At 39.0% G+C, this 15,794-nt stretch overlaps 1 protein-coding gene across 2 annotated transcripts in view; it reads left to right on the top strand.

Annotated features, from left to right (window-relative positions):
- The window catches only part of CCDC127 (coiled-coil domain containing 127), a 38,101-nt gene that overhangs the window by 11,940 nt on the left and 10,367 nt on the right, over window positions 1-15,794 (top strand). For both annotated transcript variants that reach the window (XM_072412015.1, XM_072412016.1), the window contains exon 2: window positions 9,868-9,989. In XM_072412015.1, the coding sequence (XP_072268116.1) occupies window positions 9,875-9,989 (115 nt within the window). In that variant the 5' untranslated portion in view covers window positions 9,868-9,874. The remainder of the gene's footprint in view (window positions 1-9,867; window positions 9,990-15,794) is intronic.

Raw genomic sequence — 15,794 nt, forward strand, 5'->3', positions numbered from 1 at the left:
ACTGGTAGCACTAAATTTGCCGCGTTTTGCTACACCCCCTTTTTTACCACCCGGCTACAGCTTCCTACCACCCGGCTGAAAAAAATTTCTGGGGAGAACACTGGTGTCCTTTCTGTAAAATAATTTAAACATGTCTGTCCTCTTCTGCCATCCACATTTGAAACTGGTCTACCCCCATAGCCGGTGGGAATGCTGGATTATAAAAAAAATTCATCATTGGGCCAATTTTAGTCAATAGGGCTTTCTCCCTCAGTAGTGAATCCCACAGTTTCAAAACATCCAAGGTAATACCCGGCAATGGGTATCTAAAGTGGCGGGTAGATCTGTTAACCCATGGTAATGATTGAAGATCTATGGGGGAGAGATAATTCTCAACTTTTTTTTTTTTTTTTGGAACCAAACTAACCATGACCAAGGCCCTGTAATATGAACCGATATCTGGTACTCCAGCTCCACCTCTTGATTTAGATTTGGTGGGCCATGTAAGTGCTATACGTGGACATTTCTTTTTCCATATGAAGTCTCTACACAACTGTTGTAGTTTACGAGTATAGGAGGATGGCAAGTGTATTGGTACTATTTGAAAGACCTATATTAACCTCGGTAAAATATCCATTTTAATTGTGTTGATCCTGGCGTAGTTTACTCACAAGCGGTTTAAAATTATATAGAAATAGTTTTAAAAGGTCTGATATGATGTAAGTATTTAGTTTTTTTTCGTACATAATCTAAAAGATATGGTATCTTTATTAGGCTGAATGTGAAATTGTGCAAGGGTTCAAATATTGAGTTTTTCGGAAGTTAACTTTAACTTCAAAGTTGCTAAAGACGCTGAACCTTTCAAACTCCTTCATTATTAAAGGTATGGAGATATGTGGTGAGGTAATATATTGCAATAAGTTATTAGGGATAATAAATAGGGAAAGTTTATAATGATTATCACTTATCCCTAAGGCGTATAAAAGTGGGGACAGCCCTGTCTGGTTTTATTGTATATTGGGAAGGATTCCGAAAGGGAACTATTCACCCTTACTCTAGCTCGGGGCACATATAAAGCTGAAATACGGGCAAACATTGCTGGACCCAGACCTATTTAAGGCAAAGTGCTTTTTCAAATGCATTTTCAGCATCTTCTGACAGGAGGCGCATGGGGATTAAGTGTTTGGCGGCCTGACACATAGGGATTTCTAAGTGTATAGCAGCCTGGGACAATGGAATCAACTTTATTGTGTTTTCTCTTGCTTCTCTGCCATGTATGAACCCTATCTTATCACTATGAATCAGGGTGGGCATAATTGGAGAGATTATGTTTGCAATTAATTTGTACAAAATTTTTGCATCCACAATATTTAGGTAGATCGGTCTGTGTTTAGAAAAAAGCAAATGGTCTTTTCCAGGTTAGGGAAGGACTGTTATGTGTGCTTCCAGGCTTTGCGCCAAGAAAGGAGTGTCATCCTCAATAGAGAAGAAGAACCTTGTTAAAAAATGTATGAGGTTTGATGAGTGTAGTTTGTAAAACTTTGGGGTAAACCCGTCTGGGCCTGGGATTTTGCCTGCAGGCGTACTTCGAATTGCTGACACTACTTCCTCCTCTGTAAGAAGTGCTAGCTTGGATACGATTTCTGTTTTTAATTCCGGTAGAGCTGTAGATCCTGTAGGGATGGGGAGGACACTTGTGTCATCTGTAAATTATGAAGGTTCTTATAGTACTGTTGAAAGACCTGTAAAATGTCACGAGGTACTGAAGTGGTAACTACCTGTAAATTGCATATAGTTGGTATGTAGGTAATATGTGTTCTAGGGTGGAGCCCCCTGGCCAAAAGTTTACCACACTTATCGCTGTATTGATATGACATTTTGTGATATTTGTCCCGATATTTTTGGTGCGCCAGTTGTAATAGGTGTTTCCTCACTATAGTCAAATCTACAAATATGTCAGAGGACATGTTCTGTTTGTGCAAGAGCTACAGTGATCTAATTTTATCCGAAGGGGCTGCAATGTCCTGAGCGCTAATTATTTTAAGGCACCCACCGTGTTGTATCAACACCCTGCGAAGAACCACCTTAAAAGCCTCCCATTGGTTCAGAATAGAAGTGGTATCTCACACATAATCTTTGAAAAAGTGGTAACCACTACAGCACATGCACAAACAGAATCTTTGTATAAGGAATCATTGCATTTCCATGTCCGCTCCCTGGGACCCACCATCAGAACTTAGATAGTAACTGAAATGGAGGCATGGTTAGACCAAGGGCAGCTGTCGATGGAAGATACAGGGCCCCAATCCAAAATGCTGTTACTCACAAAAATGTAATCTTTACGAGAATAAGTGTGGTGTGGGTTAGAGTAAAAAGTGAAGCCTTTGTCTGTAGGGTGAAGAGTTGAGCTTGGAGTAAGGTATAAGGGTTTCGCCTGTGGAGTCCACACGTGGGTCAAGGGTGCAATAAAAATCTCCCCCAAATATAAGGTTTCCTTAAGTGAACTCTCTCAATAAATGTAAATGCCACAGTAGGTTGAAGATTGGGTGCATAAATGGATGCTTTCCTATATGTTTTGCCCCATAGGGAAAACTTACCAAATAAGTATCTACCGTCCAGGTCTGAGCACGTGTCCAGCGTTTGGATTGGCAGGGTTTTATGAAAGGCAATTGAGACCCTCTTAGTTTTTGGGTCTGGATTGGAGCTATGTGCCCAAGTTGTGTACTATTAGTTTTGAACAAATGGAAAATTGTGGATCTGAAAATGAGTTCTTGGGCGTTGAGGGTGCAGACCTTGTTAGATGTTTAGATCATTGGATAAACTTTGGGGGATGTTAAGTCATAATAGAATTTCCCCTGTATGAATTCTTAGGTGAAAAGAATGTGATTATACCTAAGCTATTTTATTAAAGAACTAGGGAAGTAGGGTAGGGAGGGACAAGGGGAGATAGTTATCACACTTGTTAGCAACGAAGTGGGGGAAGCAACTGGTTTGATTGGTGGGCCGAGATGGTTGGGAAAGGCTGAGTCCCAACTGCCTATCATGGTGCTAGTGGGTATAAGGATAAACCTTTAAGCCCGCCTAACGGCGATGTACCTATGTGTGGTAAAGTGAGAGCGTGGAGGGTACTCTCACAATCAGCATTGTGTACCTGCCCAGGGCAAATCAAAAAGCTAGTAGAAACTATCAATGTTAAGAAATAGGGCAACCTGAGTGTACCTTAGTGACAACAGTATAGAAAAACATTCAAAACATTTCAGCATTATTACCACTCAAAACATCTAAACAGTTAAGACCGGCGGTTACTGGTTCTTTGCGTCCTCTGTACTGGGGAGATTAGAAATAAAAACCTTTCTAGAAGTGGACCTCTCACCATACTGTATCCTTAAAGCTCTGCAAGTCAGTGCATTAGAGTACATAGTTCTCCCCAGCCAGTTTTTGGGGGGCGGGCCTCCCACCTGCTGTGATTATCAGCAGCTCTGAACGGACTCGGACACCGGAGAGGCTGCCCTGCACGCTCCGTTCTCCGCTGATAGCTGATTAGAGTCGGGCGGAGTGAGCAGAGCACAGCACAGCTATGAAGAGATCACAGACTGTCTCTCCCCCTCTCATAGCTGTGCCAAGTGTTTTGGGAAAAAAAAAAAAAAGTAACATACAACATAAAAGTAGCAAACAATGTCCCTGCCCAGTGGGCGTGTGTAATGAAGTCATCAGAGCAGTGTGTGTAAATGCAGCATGATACATTCCTCAGCCTTACAGCTCTCTGTGTATAAGCCTTCATATCCTCCAAACTGTATGTCACAATGACTTGTAATTTTCAGGGTGCACAGGGAACACTTATAGTTAGCACCCCAGCTTTTACAAATTTCATGATATGGGGATCAGAATTGTAAAATCTTGTGAAAATACAACATTGGTGTTGCAGTATTAAAAGCAAGTGTCCCTTGGAGCCCTAAATCAAAAATGCAAATTGGGGACCACTTACATAGAAAGGGGCATTGGGGAAGGGCCCCTAAAGTTATACTTATCCCTCGCAAATCTATAACTGTCATACTATGTTACCCCGTCTGCTTCTCTTCTTTGAACCCCAATTTCCCTAGAATAGTGGGGTGTACAAAGCCGAAAGTGTTTAAATTTAATTACGATGGCAAACGTACTGCCCTGTTACACATTATTGCCCATTGCTAACACTGGAAACCCAATTTCTCTGGAATAGGGAGGTGTAGGAAACTGAACATGTGTGGGGAAAATCTGTAGCTAACACCCCCTAAAGTTTTATCACAATGACATCATTAGAACATAAAAAACTTTAGGTACTGGTAGGGTAAGTCATGGGTAACAGGGCAGCGTAATGATGCCATTAGGAGATGAAAGTTTGGGGGGTGTTAGCCACAAGTATCCCCCGCTTGCACCTATCATTCTGTTTATCTGCACCTCTCTGTTCTAGAGAAATTGGGGTTCAAGGTAGGGAAGCAGGCAGTTTGATGGGCAGAGGTTTTTATGTTCTAATTAAGGGCAATGCTAATGAAATTTTATTGGTTCATACATCCGTTCCCCACTTGCATCTACATTTTCAGTTTCCTGCACTTCCCCATTCTAGATAAATTGGGATTCAAAGAACAGAAGCAGAAAGGGCAGCATAGTATTAGTTATAGTTTGGTGAACAGTAGGTAAAATATTTAGGGGGCCACCCAATGCTTCTTAATATGTAAGTGTCCCCGGAGTCCTTAATTTGCATTTTCCATTTTGCGCTACTAGGTGTACTTTCTTACAAAACAGCAACCCAAATCTTTCAATTTCAAGTTGTTAACCTCATGATCCCCATATTTTGAAATTCTTGAAACTGAAAAAAGAAATGTTGATTATTAGTAGCTATGAGTGTCCCCTGTGTCCCCTAAACATTTTAGGTAATTACAACCAACAATTTAGGAGATCTAGGGGATTGAAGGCAATGAGTTGTTAGGCTGCAGAACATGACAGGCAGACTTTATATATACACACACACACACACACACACACACACACACACAACGATCATACTGCGGGTGGATAAATTTCACAGGACCTTTTTGTCCTACCCTGTCTGTTGTCTGTCCTACCCCCATCTGCGATCACATGCATGATGCTCTTTGTGTTACCTAGGTATTGCGTTAGGAAGTGACATCTGAAGTAAGGCTGAATTCACATTGGCAGTAGGGTTGCATTTGCTGCGTTTACCCCTCACATTCCTCTCGCCAGGAACCACTGCTTCTCCCAGGTGCCCAGCAGTTCCCAAGAAGTAGTCACTCAGGAGGGGCATTTTTTACTGCCAATGTGATCTAAGCCTAATTTGTTAAGCCACATTGATCTCAATATTACCCTACTACAAAGTATTACACTATTAAAACATGGAAAAATACAAAGCAGTGGACTGTTGGGGTATAATACAAAAAATGGAAAAAATTGTACATTCTAACAAGCCAGGCATTAGAAAGTTGTAACAAAATATAGGGGGTAGGTAGAACACTGACACAATAGCAGGGGTTACTGGATACCTATGGCATAAAAAACTAGGAGCTCCAAATTTGCTGTGTGTAGCCCCGTCCACTTTTTTTTTTTTTTTTACTACCTGGCTACATTTTCCCCCCACCCGGCTGAAAAAAATTTCTGGGGAGAACACTAGAGTATATACCAAATCTAAAAGGTTGAACAGTGTTATCTCCAGAATTTTTTTTAGCCGGGTGGGGGAAAGCTGTAGCCGGGTGGTCAAAAAAGGGATGGAGCAAGACCCTGCAAATTTAGTGTTCCCAGCAGTTTATGCCACAGGTATCAAGTAACCCCTATTAGTGTCAGTGTTCTACTTACCCCCTTTACTTAGTTCCAACTTTATAATGCCTGCCCAGTTAGTATGTCCAATTTTTCCATTCTTTGTATTATGTCCCAACTGTCCAGTGTGGTGTATTTTTATTCATCTGCCTAGTGTTCCAAATTTTTTAGAGTGTTTTAAGAGTATTTTAAGTTTTAAGCCTTGAAGTAGTGTAATAGTGTGATCAATGTGGTGTAACAAGTGAGGCTTAATTCACATTAGCAGCAAAAAAAAAACTAGGCCATTTACTATTCCTGAGTGACTATTGGTAACTGCTAGGCACCTGTGATTGGTAACAGATGGTAAGTGCTGGCCTTTTTCAGAGCTAGCAGTATTTTAAGCAGCAATGTTTTGTGGTGTGAGGAAGGGGAAATGCAGCAAATGCAACCTTACTACTAGTGTGAATTCACCCTAACTTCAAATGTGTCCCATGCTGGCTCAGCTTCTCTCTTTTTCTGATGCCAACTGTAATGTCCAATGCCGCTTTGCACTGCACATGCATGTGATTTGAGCACTTCTTTTTAAATTATGAGAAAGCCTCTGAAGATGCATGCACAGAAGGAGCAGCCCACAGCCTCTTGGTATATGTAACACAAATATCCCAGGAGGCTGTGGATTTCCCCCTCAGTTTTTACCTTGGCAGTAAAGACAGAAGGGGAAAGATCCTCCTCAAAAAAATGGAAAAACAAAAAAACAAATTTTTTCCATTAAATAAAAGGGAAAGTCACTCTTTTACATAATGTTAAAACTGTGGTAACCTTGCACGAACGTTGGTATGGAGAATGTTGATTTCTTGCCTGCATTCTTCGTCAACTTCCAGCACTTATAAGCCGAAGTCCTCCTTAGTAGGCATATGTTGTACATAGTCCCTCCATATAGCTGAACCTAAACCCTGTGGGGCTGAAGCTTGGGGGGATCCCCTTCCCCGCTGAGGAGGTGGGGGGTGGCAGGAGGGGGCACCAATGGTGAAGGCTGGACCCCAAGGTGATGTATACCCCCTCTGAAGTTGGGATGCAACAGGTTGTTTAAACCCCTGAGGAGGACTCACTGTATCCTGCAGCCAGCTTTGGGTGTTAAAAGCTGAGTCCGCTTTAGAAAAGGTGCGGTGTGGGAGGCGGTGGCTGAGCATCATCCAGATAATCTTCATTGTTTAAATCGGGCCAAGTCAGCAACACATCACTGTCCCCAGAGGAGCTGTCCTGCAGAATCGTGATGCTGCTTGGCAGGTAGAGGTGGCAGGAAGACTGTTGAGGCATACAGCACAGGGGAAGCAGCTGTGTCCTATGCATATCAGAGCGGTCCAGCGCCATCTTGGATTAGTTTTAAGACCAAAGTCATGAAACAAATTTACTTTTGACAGATGGCTAAAGTGTATAGATGGGCAGAATAAAAGAAAAAATCACTACACATTTTCAATGCATATTTCTTCATTTTTTGTCCTTTTAGAAGCACTGCAAATTTGAAAAAAAAATTGTTGATCCTGCAAGAATACGGTAAATTCCTTACCTGTAGTGAACTGAGAAGGCTTCACTAAAAGCCCAAATATTGCTGTCAGCCTTCACATGTTAAAGCTAAACTCCAAAAATGTTGCTTTTTTCTTGTGTATTTTTTCCAGACAAGGCACACACTTAGCTCTCTGCTTGGTTACTCTTTTTGGAAATCTACATTGTTTTTTCAACATGTATGTTAGAATTTCCATGCATTCTAACTGTGTGTATGTCAGCTTATTTACAAAGATAGCTTCTTTTTTTTTATCCAAAATATGGTGTTAAAAACTTTCTCAAATATATGCTGCAAAGCAATAGTTTTAAACTTAGATTTTATGGACTGCTTTATTTAAAATGTAATATTCTAATGAAAGGTTGCCACAGCAGCAGCACACTTCTTTAGAGGCATCACCTTTAAAAACCTAACACAAAAAAGAAATAGCAAAATGAAGCCATCCCACCAATATCCCCTAACTGAGGTAATTAGAAAACATACCCACTAAGCCTTATAAATGACTAAATCTTGGTAATAAGGTAACACTGAAAAGCAGTAAAAGAAACAAGATGTTAAAAAAAATAGTATCTTTGTTTTACATTTTGTGAGAAAGAAAAGGTTTAGCAGGATTGTTGAGACTGGTGTAAGGATTAGTCTACACCAGGGGTGTCAAACTCAAATATTGAGTTAATTAAAAACTTAGACAAAGTCGTGGGCCAACCCTAAAATTTATTGAAAAAAATGAGGAAAATTTTCTTTCTCATTAGATATAAACCCTCTTCATATGGAAACAAAAAGGTTTTGCTTATTATTCAATCTGGAACAAGCTTATAATAGAGAAAGAGGCATAACATTTTTTTAAATTTTATTTAAGAAAAATCCTATGCCTCTTTCTCTATTTGTGGCCTTCTGAGTTAAATTTCAATGGTAACCTTTTTGCACAGGCTAACAATAATAATAACAATATTCTTCTATGAAAATCCAACCATTCAAATCCATGCCTTGGAGTAGCAAGGAAAAGTACAGCTGAGGGGGAGTGCTGGAAATGCCAGACGCGGCCAATGCGGAGCTAAATCTTATGAGTGGCTTGCTGCTAAAACTCCCTCTTCATTGAAATAGTGCCGCTACTAAAATTGCCGGCATTATTTGCATCTATAAAACAGTCCAATGCGGGGCCACGCATAGGCAGAGAGCCCGCTGGTCTATAGACACGAGTGATGCCAGGAATTGTAGGAGCAGCGCTTTTTCAATGCAGCAGGGGTGCCAGCTGCAGTTCTTATTTATGATTCCTTTGGTGGCCAAAAAAAGGACGTTGGTGGCCAGATTTGGCCCCGGGCCAGAGTTTGACACCTTTGGTCTACACAAACGTTTTCCCCAGCGTTTAACCTGAGGCTTTAAAAGCCCATGCATCATCAGGATTTCCTTTTCCTTAGCCAATCACGAGAAGAGCAATCAGCAGAGCTCTGCTATGCTGAGAGCTCCGCTCTCCTGATTGCTCCCGCAGCCCTAGCGGAACTGTAGTATGTGTTCTTGAATACAGAACACATATCACAGCTCCTCCAGAGCCATGGGAGCAATCAAGAAAACGAAGCAGTCAGCATACCAGAGCTCTGCTGATTGATCCGCTCCGTGATTGGCTGAGGAAAGGGAAATCCTGATGACGCTTGAGCTGTCATCAGGGTTTCCCTTTTAACAGCCAATCAGCACTGGATTTGAATGGGGAGACTTGTCCTCCTTCACCTTCAGTGCTGAATGGAAATAACGGAGCGGAACAATCAGCAGAGCTCTGCTATGTTGAATCGCCGCTCCTCTAATTGCTCCCCCAGCCATAGCGTAGTTGTGGTATGTGTTTTTGGATGCAGAACACATGTCACAGCTCCACTTGGGCTGCAGGAGCAATAAGGGAAGCGGTGCTTCAGCATAGCAGAGCTCCTCTCTGTGATTGGCTGAGGAAAGGGAAATCCTGATGATGCTTTAGCTGTCATCAGGATTTCCCTTTCCTCAGCCAATCACGGAGCACTAGAGGTAAATGGGGAGACTTGCCCTAATTTGCCCTGTATGAATGCAGCCGTGGGATTCATCCTGTCATCATCCTTGTGGGATAACCTCTAAAAAAAAAAAGTTTGTTACACAAAGCACATGCATTCAATAAAATACTTTAACATTGAAGTCTGTCTAATTTTTTACACATATTTTTAACCCTTTCAGGGAACAGGTAAGGGGGTTTTATGTACCCCTGTACTCATTTACTAAAAGGGTTAAAAGTAAAAACTTTCATAAACTTTCATAAATGTAAAATTGTGACAAATCGCGGTAAGTCCATAGGCCTTTAAAAGAGTTTGTTTAGCGTCCGTCCGTGTAGACCCAGCCTAAAAGAGGCTTTGTTTAGTTTATTTCATTGGACCACTTTACTGGTAAAAGTAGCATTGCAGAAATAATATTTTGTAATTCACAATGTAATATAAATACTGAAAGAAAGATTAAAAATCTTATCTTGTAAAACTTCAGAAATGGTAATGAATTATTCCCTGACATGTGTAACATAATTGTGTTTGTTTTAGAGTACCAATGAATAATTTGAACAATCCACCTCAATGGAATATCCAGCCAAATGAGGATGGTGGAAATGGAAATAAATGGAATTATGCTTTACTGGTTCCCCTGATGGGACTTGCTGCTTTCCGTAAGTAATTTGAATGTATGTCCAACCTCACTAAAAGGTGTCTAGTGCTTCTGATTTTGGCTAAGAAACACCCATGTAATATTAATACCTGGCTGGTGTATTCTAATATCAGCATATTTTTACAGAAATGAAAGAAATAATGCACAATATTTAAAACATATATTTCTGATAAATAAAATGCACAGGTAAAGTCATAAAAAAATAAATTAGACAAATTAGATAACATTAAATGTTGTACTGTGAATAAATACAGGAAATTGATATGATGTTGTGGGCTTGATTCATCAAGAATTAGTAAGTAAAACATTCAATGCAAATTTTGTTTTGCCAGTAAAGATCTTTAATTACTTTTATTACTATGCAGTTTTGTTGAATTTTTTTCCCTGGTACTGAGAATTACAGTTTTTCCCTTGCATTCTGTATCCTGATCAAAAAAGCCAATGTGTGTTTTGCTGCCAAACTTGAGATAACATGGATCACCAAAAGGATAGGGATAAATAGAATAGTATTTCTAGTATTTACTATTAAAATAGTATTTTTTTGTGGTATTGGAAGACCGTAGCTCCATTGTAGGGCAAAACATCTCACTCACCCTTCTTCGTTCTCCATGGCCTTTTATGGGCTAATATGTGTAACTCAAATGCCACCTTATGCATACCCTGACAAAGAAACCTAACATGTTTGAAAACTTTTTCCCCTTAAATCTTAAAAATGAACCAAGGCAACCTGTCAGTACAAATTCACTTTTTTATACATTCCTGTTAACAGAAGACACCCTACATTTATTTACCTTTCCAACAGCCCTTTATTTGAAAAGCATACTGTTCTCTAAAAGTGTTTACAGTCTTTGTATGTCAATACAGGGTTGCGGGAGAAAACACAAAGTATGACAAAAGCTTAGGGATTCAAATATTCATATGTAATGCTTCAGTCAAACTTTGAAAAATTCCCCCACATCCACCACCAAAGCCAGTTTGGGGGAGATTTTGATCTATGAATCTCTGATTTGCGAAAAGCCCTTCCAGCTATGTCTAATGGATTTTGAAAAGATTATCATGATGACCCTTAACCACCTGAGCGTTACACTGATTTCTAGATTTCTGTTCCAAAAGCGTCACAGGTTTTCATGAAATTTTTTTTTTTTAAATTGTAGACCTGTAACTTACAGAAATATGTCCGAATAGGGTTCTAGTAGATATCATGAATATAAAAAATGTTTTTTAGTGTAGGCGAAAAAATACGGGCTTAACCAAAAGAGCAAAAATATTTAGTGCGAGAAATTACGGGCTTAGCGGTTAGGGGGTTAAACATATGCCCTTATTTTTTCTCCATGGACCTTTTTGGGTGAGCAGTGGCCTTTTTTTTTTGTACTAGTACTTCCATTACCACTTTGGAAAACCCATATAAGGTCCTCTTCATACCATATACTGTGTGTGTGTGTGTGTGTGTATATATGTATGTATGTGTGTGTATGTATATGTATATATATATATATATATATATATATATATATATAAACTGATTTCAAACATTACCCTAAAGTTGGACCTACATGGGATATTTGTCAAATACTACTACTACTGGGTGCTTCTATCTCTAATAGGCCCTGACCTAATTTGATTTTGTGGAATCCCATTTACCCACCTGAAAATGTAGTGTTTAGGACCAATCAGTTTTTAGGACACCAGAACTGGGTGCATATTTCCATTTAATGTCTACAAATGATCAATTTTACCTGGACTTCTGGAGGTCTCTCCAGTTGTCACATTTTCCTAAATCTTTAATCCCTTCCAGCTGCATATGAATTTAATTGACACCTGATAGAATTTCAAAGCTTTTTTATTGGTGAGAGGATAACATTATACCCATTATCAGTACTTTACTTTTTGCTTACGGTCACACCCTCAGACTACAGACCTCCATATTTGTGGGCATTGTATAGTCTAATAGAAATTACCACTTACATGTACCGTGTTTCCCTGAAAATAAGACACTGTCTTCTAGTGTGTTTTTGGAAGCCCAAAAAAATATGTCTTATTTTCAGGGTAGGTCTTATATACTTTTTTTAATGAAAAAAAACACTCATGTATGAATATGGCCATAAAAAAAGGCACATTTTGAAGTGGCAGAAGGGGAATATGAACGGCACATGAGTGATCAGAAGGGGAATATGAACGGCACATGAGTGATCAGAAGGGGAATATGAACGGCACATGAGTGACTTGCAACAATAAATGTGTACTGTAGTCTTCTTCATGGAAAAATAAGACATCCCCCTGCAAATAAGACCTAGGGCATATTTTGGCATTTCAAAAAATATAAGACACTGCCTATTTTGGCATTTCAAAAAATATAAGACAGTGCCGTATAATCGGGGAAATGGTAGGAATGAGGGGGTGGGACAGTAGTATATTATATTGCTATGTAAGGAAACAATTACCAATATGTAGTATACAACATGCCCCGTTGATTCATGCTAAGGAGAAACATTAGGTTTATGCCATGAAGAGAATCAGTCTAGAAATCTGCTTTTTGTGAATCCTTGAATATGAGAATTAAACTTTTGGACAATGCGTTTGGTGAAAATATGGTCTCGCAGCCATGTTTCAAGCATTTCCTTGTAAAAGATTATACTTAAAGAAGATAAAGGAACGCCAAAATCTCTCTTCTAGCTGTTGGGAGCAGAATATTTATCCAATCTTGTTTTCCGCTACATAAGTTAGTTTTAATTACCCTGACATTGAATGGTGCAGTGGCACTTCTGGTACAGCTAAAGGGCAGAAATATATATGTATTTATTACAAAACATTTTTTATGGTGCAGCTTATGGGAACTCCAACTAGAAATGATACTGTACTGAACCTATTTTTTTTTTTTTTTTTTAACAATGCAGAGCTTATAACAAATGTTATTGTAAAAGTAAATCCCGTTAGCAGTGACCATAATATGGTTTCAATTAATATAAGTTAAAAATAGGAAGCAAAAATGACAAAGCTATAAACACCAACATTTTAAGAAAGTAATTCACCATTGTTTGGGGGCAGTTCTCAATAATTTGAACTGGGAGCAAATAGTGTCCTCAAAAAAATTAAAGCTAATATAAAAAAAAAAAAAAAAAAAAAAAAATGGCTGCATTCATTGATCAGCTCATTGTGCGATCCCCGGCACGGTAAATGTGTCACAAATCTGGTGAAAAAAAAAAAAAAAAAAAAAAGCTTTGAAGAAAAGAAAATGGCACTTCAAAAATATTTAAAAAAATGAAGGATCACCATCATCATTTGAAAATTATAAGGAATATAACAAAAGATGTAAACGGTAAATTAAATGTTAAAAACAAAGATTGCAAAAGAAAGTAAAGAGAATCCCAAATAATGATTTAAAATATACTAAGAGCAAAAGGATCAGACCTGAGCATGTAGGTCCCTTTCAAGATGACTCGGAGTTGGTAACTGGGGATAAAGAAAAGGCCGATTTAATAAACACTTTAAGCACCAGGACCAGATAATGTCCTCATGTGTCATCAAAACAGCTGAACAACAACAAGTGATTGTTTCTCTTTTTTAGGGATTCTTTAATGTGTGATATGGTATCAATGAATTGGCGTAAGACCAATGAAGTAACTAATGACCTGCAAGTTTAGCTATTATAGTTAGAAAGGTACTAGAGAATTTGTAATTAATTTGGTAATCATATCATGATAATGAGTTTTTGCTAGCAAAAAAAATTTCAAATGATGGCCTGGATTTAAGAAAGACAGAAGCTGTCAAATTTAACTCTTTCAAAAAAACTCCTATAAAAAAAAAAGTAGACAGTGGACTGGCAGTTGTATACTTGTTGTAGTATACTTGGACTTTGCAAAAGCATTTGACACAGTGGGCTTGACCTGATTTATTAAAGCTCTCCAAGGCTGGAGAGGTTACAGTTTTTCGTCAGTGAAGCTGGGTGATCCACCAAAACTGGAATGGATCTGGTCCAGGATTCAAATAGCAAATGACTTTAAAGAAATCCACTCCAGGTTTGCGGGATGCTTTTGCATTGACACAGTGGGAAAAGATAAACTCAGTTTATCCTTTCCAACCGTGGAGAGTTTAAATAATACGGACCAGGTAGCCCACAGACAGTTAATAATAAGTAAGTTAGGGTCTATAGCTTTATAAAATTTAATCTGGAAATGGATAGAGAACTGACTTAAAGACCTCAATCTGAGAGTAGTGATTAATGATTCATACTCTGGATGGTCTAAGGTTATTAGTGGTGTATCCCAGGGTTCTGCGTTGGAACTATTAGTGTTTAACTATTTTTTAAATGAGTTTGGGATTAAAAAGTACTATTTCTGTGTTTGCAGATAACACCAAACTTTGTAATGGAATAAAGCCTATACAAGGGGTCTGATTTAATAAAGCTCTCAAAGTTTGGAAAAGGTAAACTATCGTGAGAGCACCTAGGTGATCCAGCAAACCTCAAATAGATTTCTTAAAAATCATTTGCTGTTGATTTGGATGTTTTCAATCCTGGACCAGATCCATTGCTGGTTTGCTGGATCAGCCAAATTCTCCCATAATAGTCTATCTTCTCAAGTCTTGGAGACCTTTAACCTCCCTAGTGGTAATCCTGAGTGTGACTCGGAGTGGCTTTTAAATGCAAAAAGCGGTGACCCCGAGTCACACTCGGAGTAACTTTAAGAGCCCCCCTTACCTTTTCCCCACGCTCCAGCGGCGATCGGATGGTCCTCTTGTGAAGCCGGGACGCCGGTCCGTCGGGGGGCGTGGCCAGGCGGGAAATTTAAAAGCAGATTACTGAGTAATCTGCTTTTAAATACCACCCGGGTCCCAGCTGCTTGCATCAGCAGTGAGATGCCAAGCACAATGCAGGACTTCTGCATTGTGCTTCACATCTCACTGCAGATGCGAGCAGCAATAGCAATTTGCTATTGCTGCTGGCATCTGCAGTGAGATGTATAGCACAATGCAGAAGTCCTGCATTGTGCTTTGCATCTCTCTTGAGATGCAGAGCAGTTCCAGCGTCTGTGTGAGACGGACGGGAAATCCCCACTCACATCACCCTGGGAGGATGAGTCATCTTCCGGGTGATGTGACTGGTGATGTATGGGGGGGTGTGTCTGGGAGGGAAATTTAAAAGCAGATTACAATGTAATCTGCTTTTAAATGGTTTTTACAGTGCAAAAACACCACACAACATGAAATAAAAATACATTTTTAATTTCATATTATTTTAAGATTACATTGTTGTCTATTATTTCATTATTTTTAAAATTATTATTTATAATTATGTATTATATTATTTATGATTATAATAAATAAATATATTTATCATGCCCGGGAGTTAATCCTAAGAATTACAAGCCCACAATATAAACAAAAATTTCTATGCAAAAACAATAGGATCACTCTTTGCATCAAAAAACTGACAGAATTAGAACGCTAGGGGGGTTAATAAATCATTCCTGCTGAAAATTTCCTGAAATAATTCCTGCTTGAATTATACATGATTATAATCTATCCACTGGTCCCATGTGTTGTAGAATTTGTTAAGGTTGTTTTTAAGAGTCAATTTGTCATTGACCATTATCCAGTTAAGTTTGTTTTGGGTGAACTCAAGGGGAATAATGTAAGCTTTCTAGTAACAATCAATGGTAATCCGAGCAGCTAACAGGATATATTTAATTAGTCTAGGTAACTGTTTCCGGGCTTTATTCACTAATTGGGGGGGGAGAGCACACTATATTTTGACAGAACTTATTAGGTTGAAAATGAGGATCTAAAGTCTCTGAACCACAGGGCATTC

The sequence above is a fragment of the Pyxicephalus adspersus genome, chromosome 5 (assembly GCF_032062135.1).
Source record: "Pyxicephalus adspersus chromosome 5, UCB_Pads_2.0, whole genome shotgun sequence".
Lineage (NCBI taxonomy): Eukaryota > Metazoa > Chordata > Amphibia > Anura > Pyxicephalidae > Pyxicephalus > Pyxicephalus adspersus.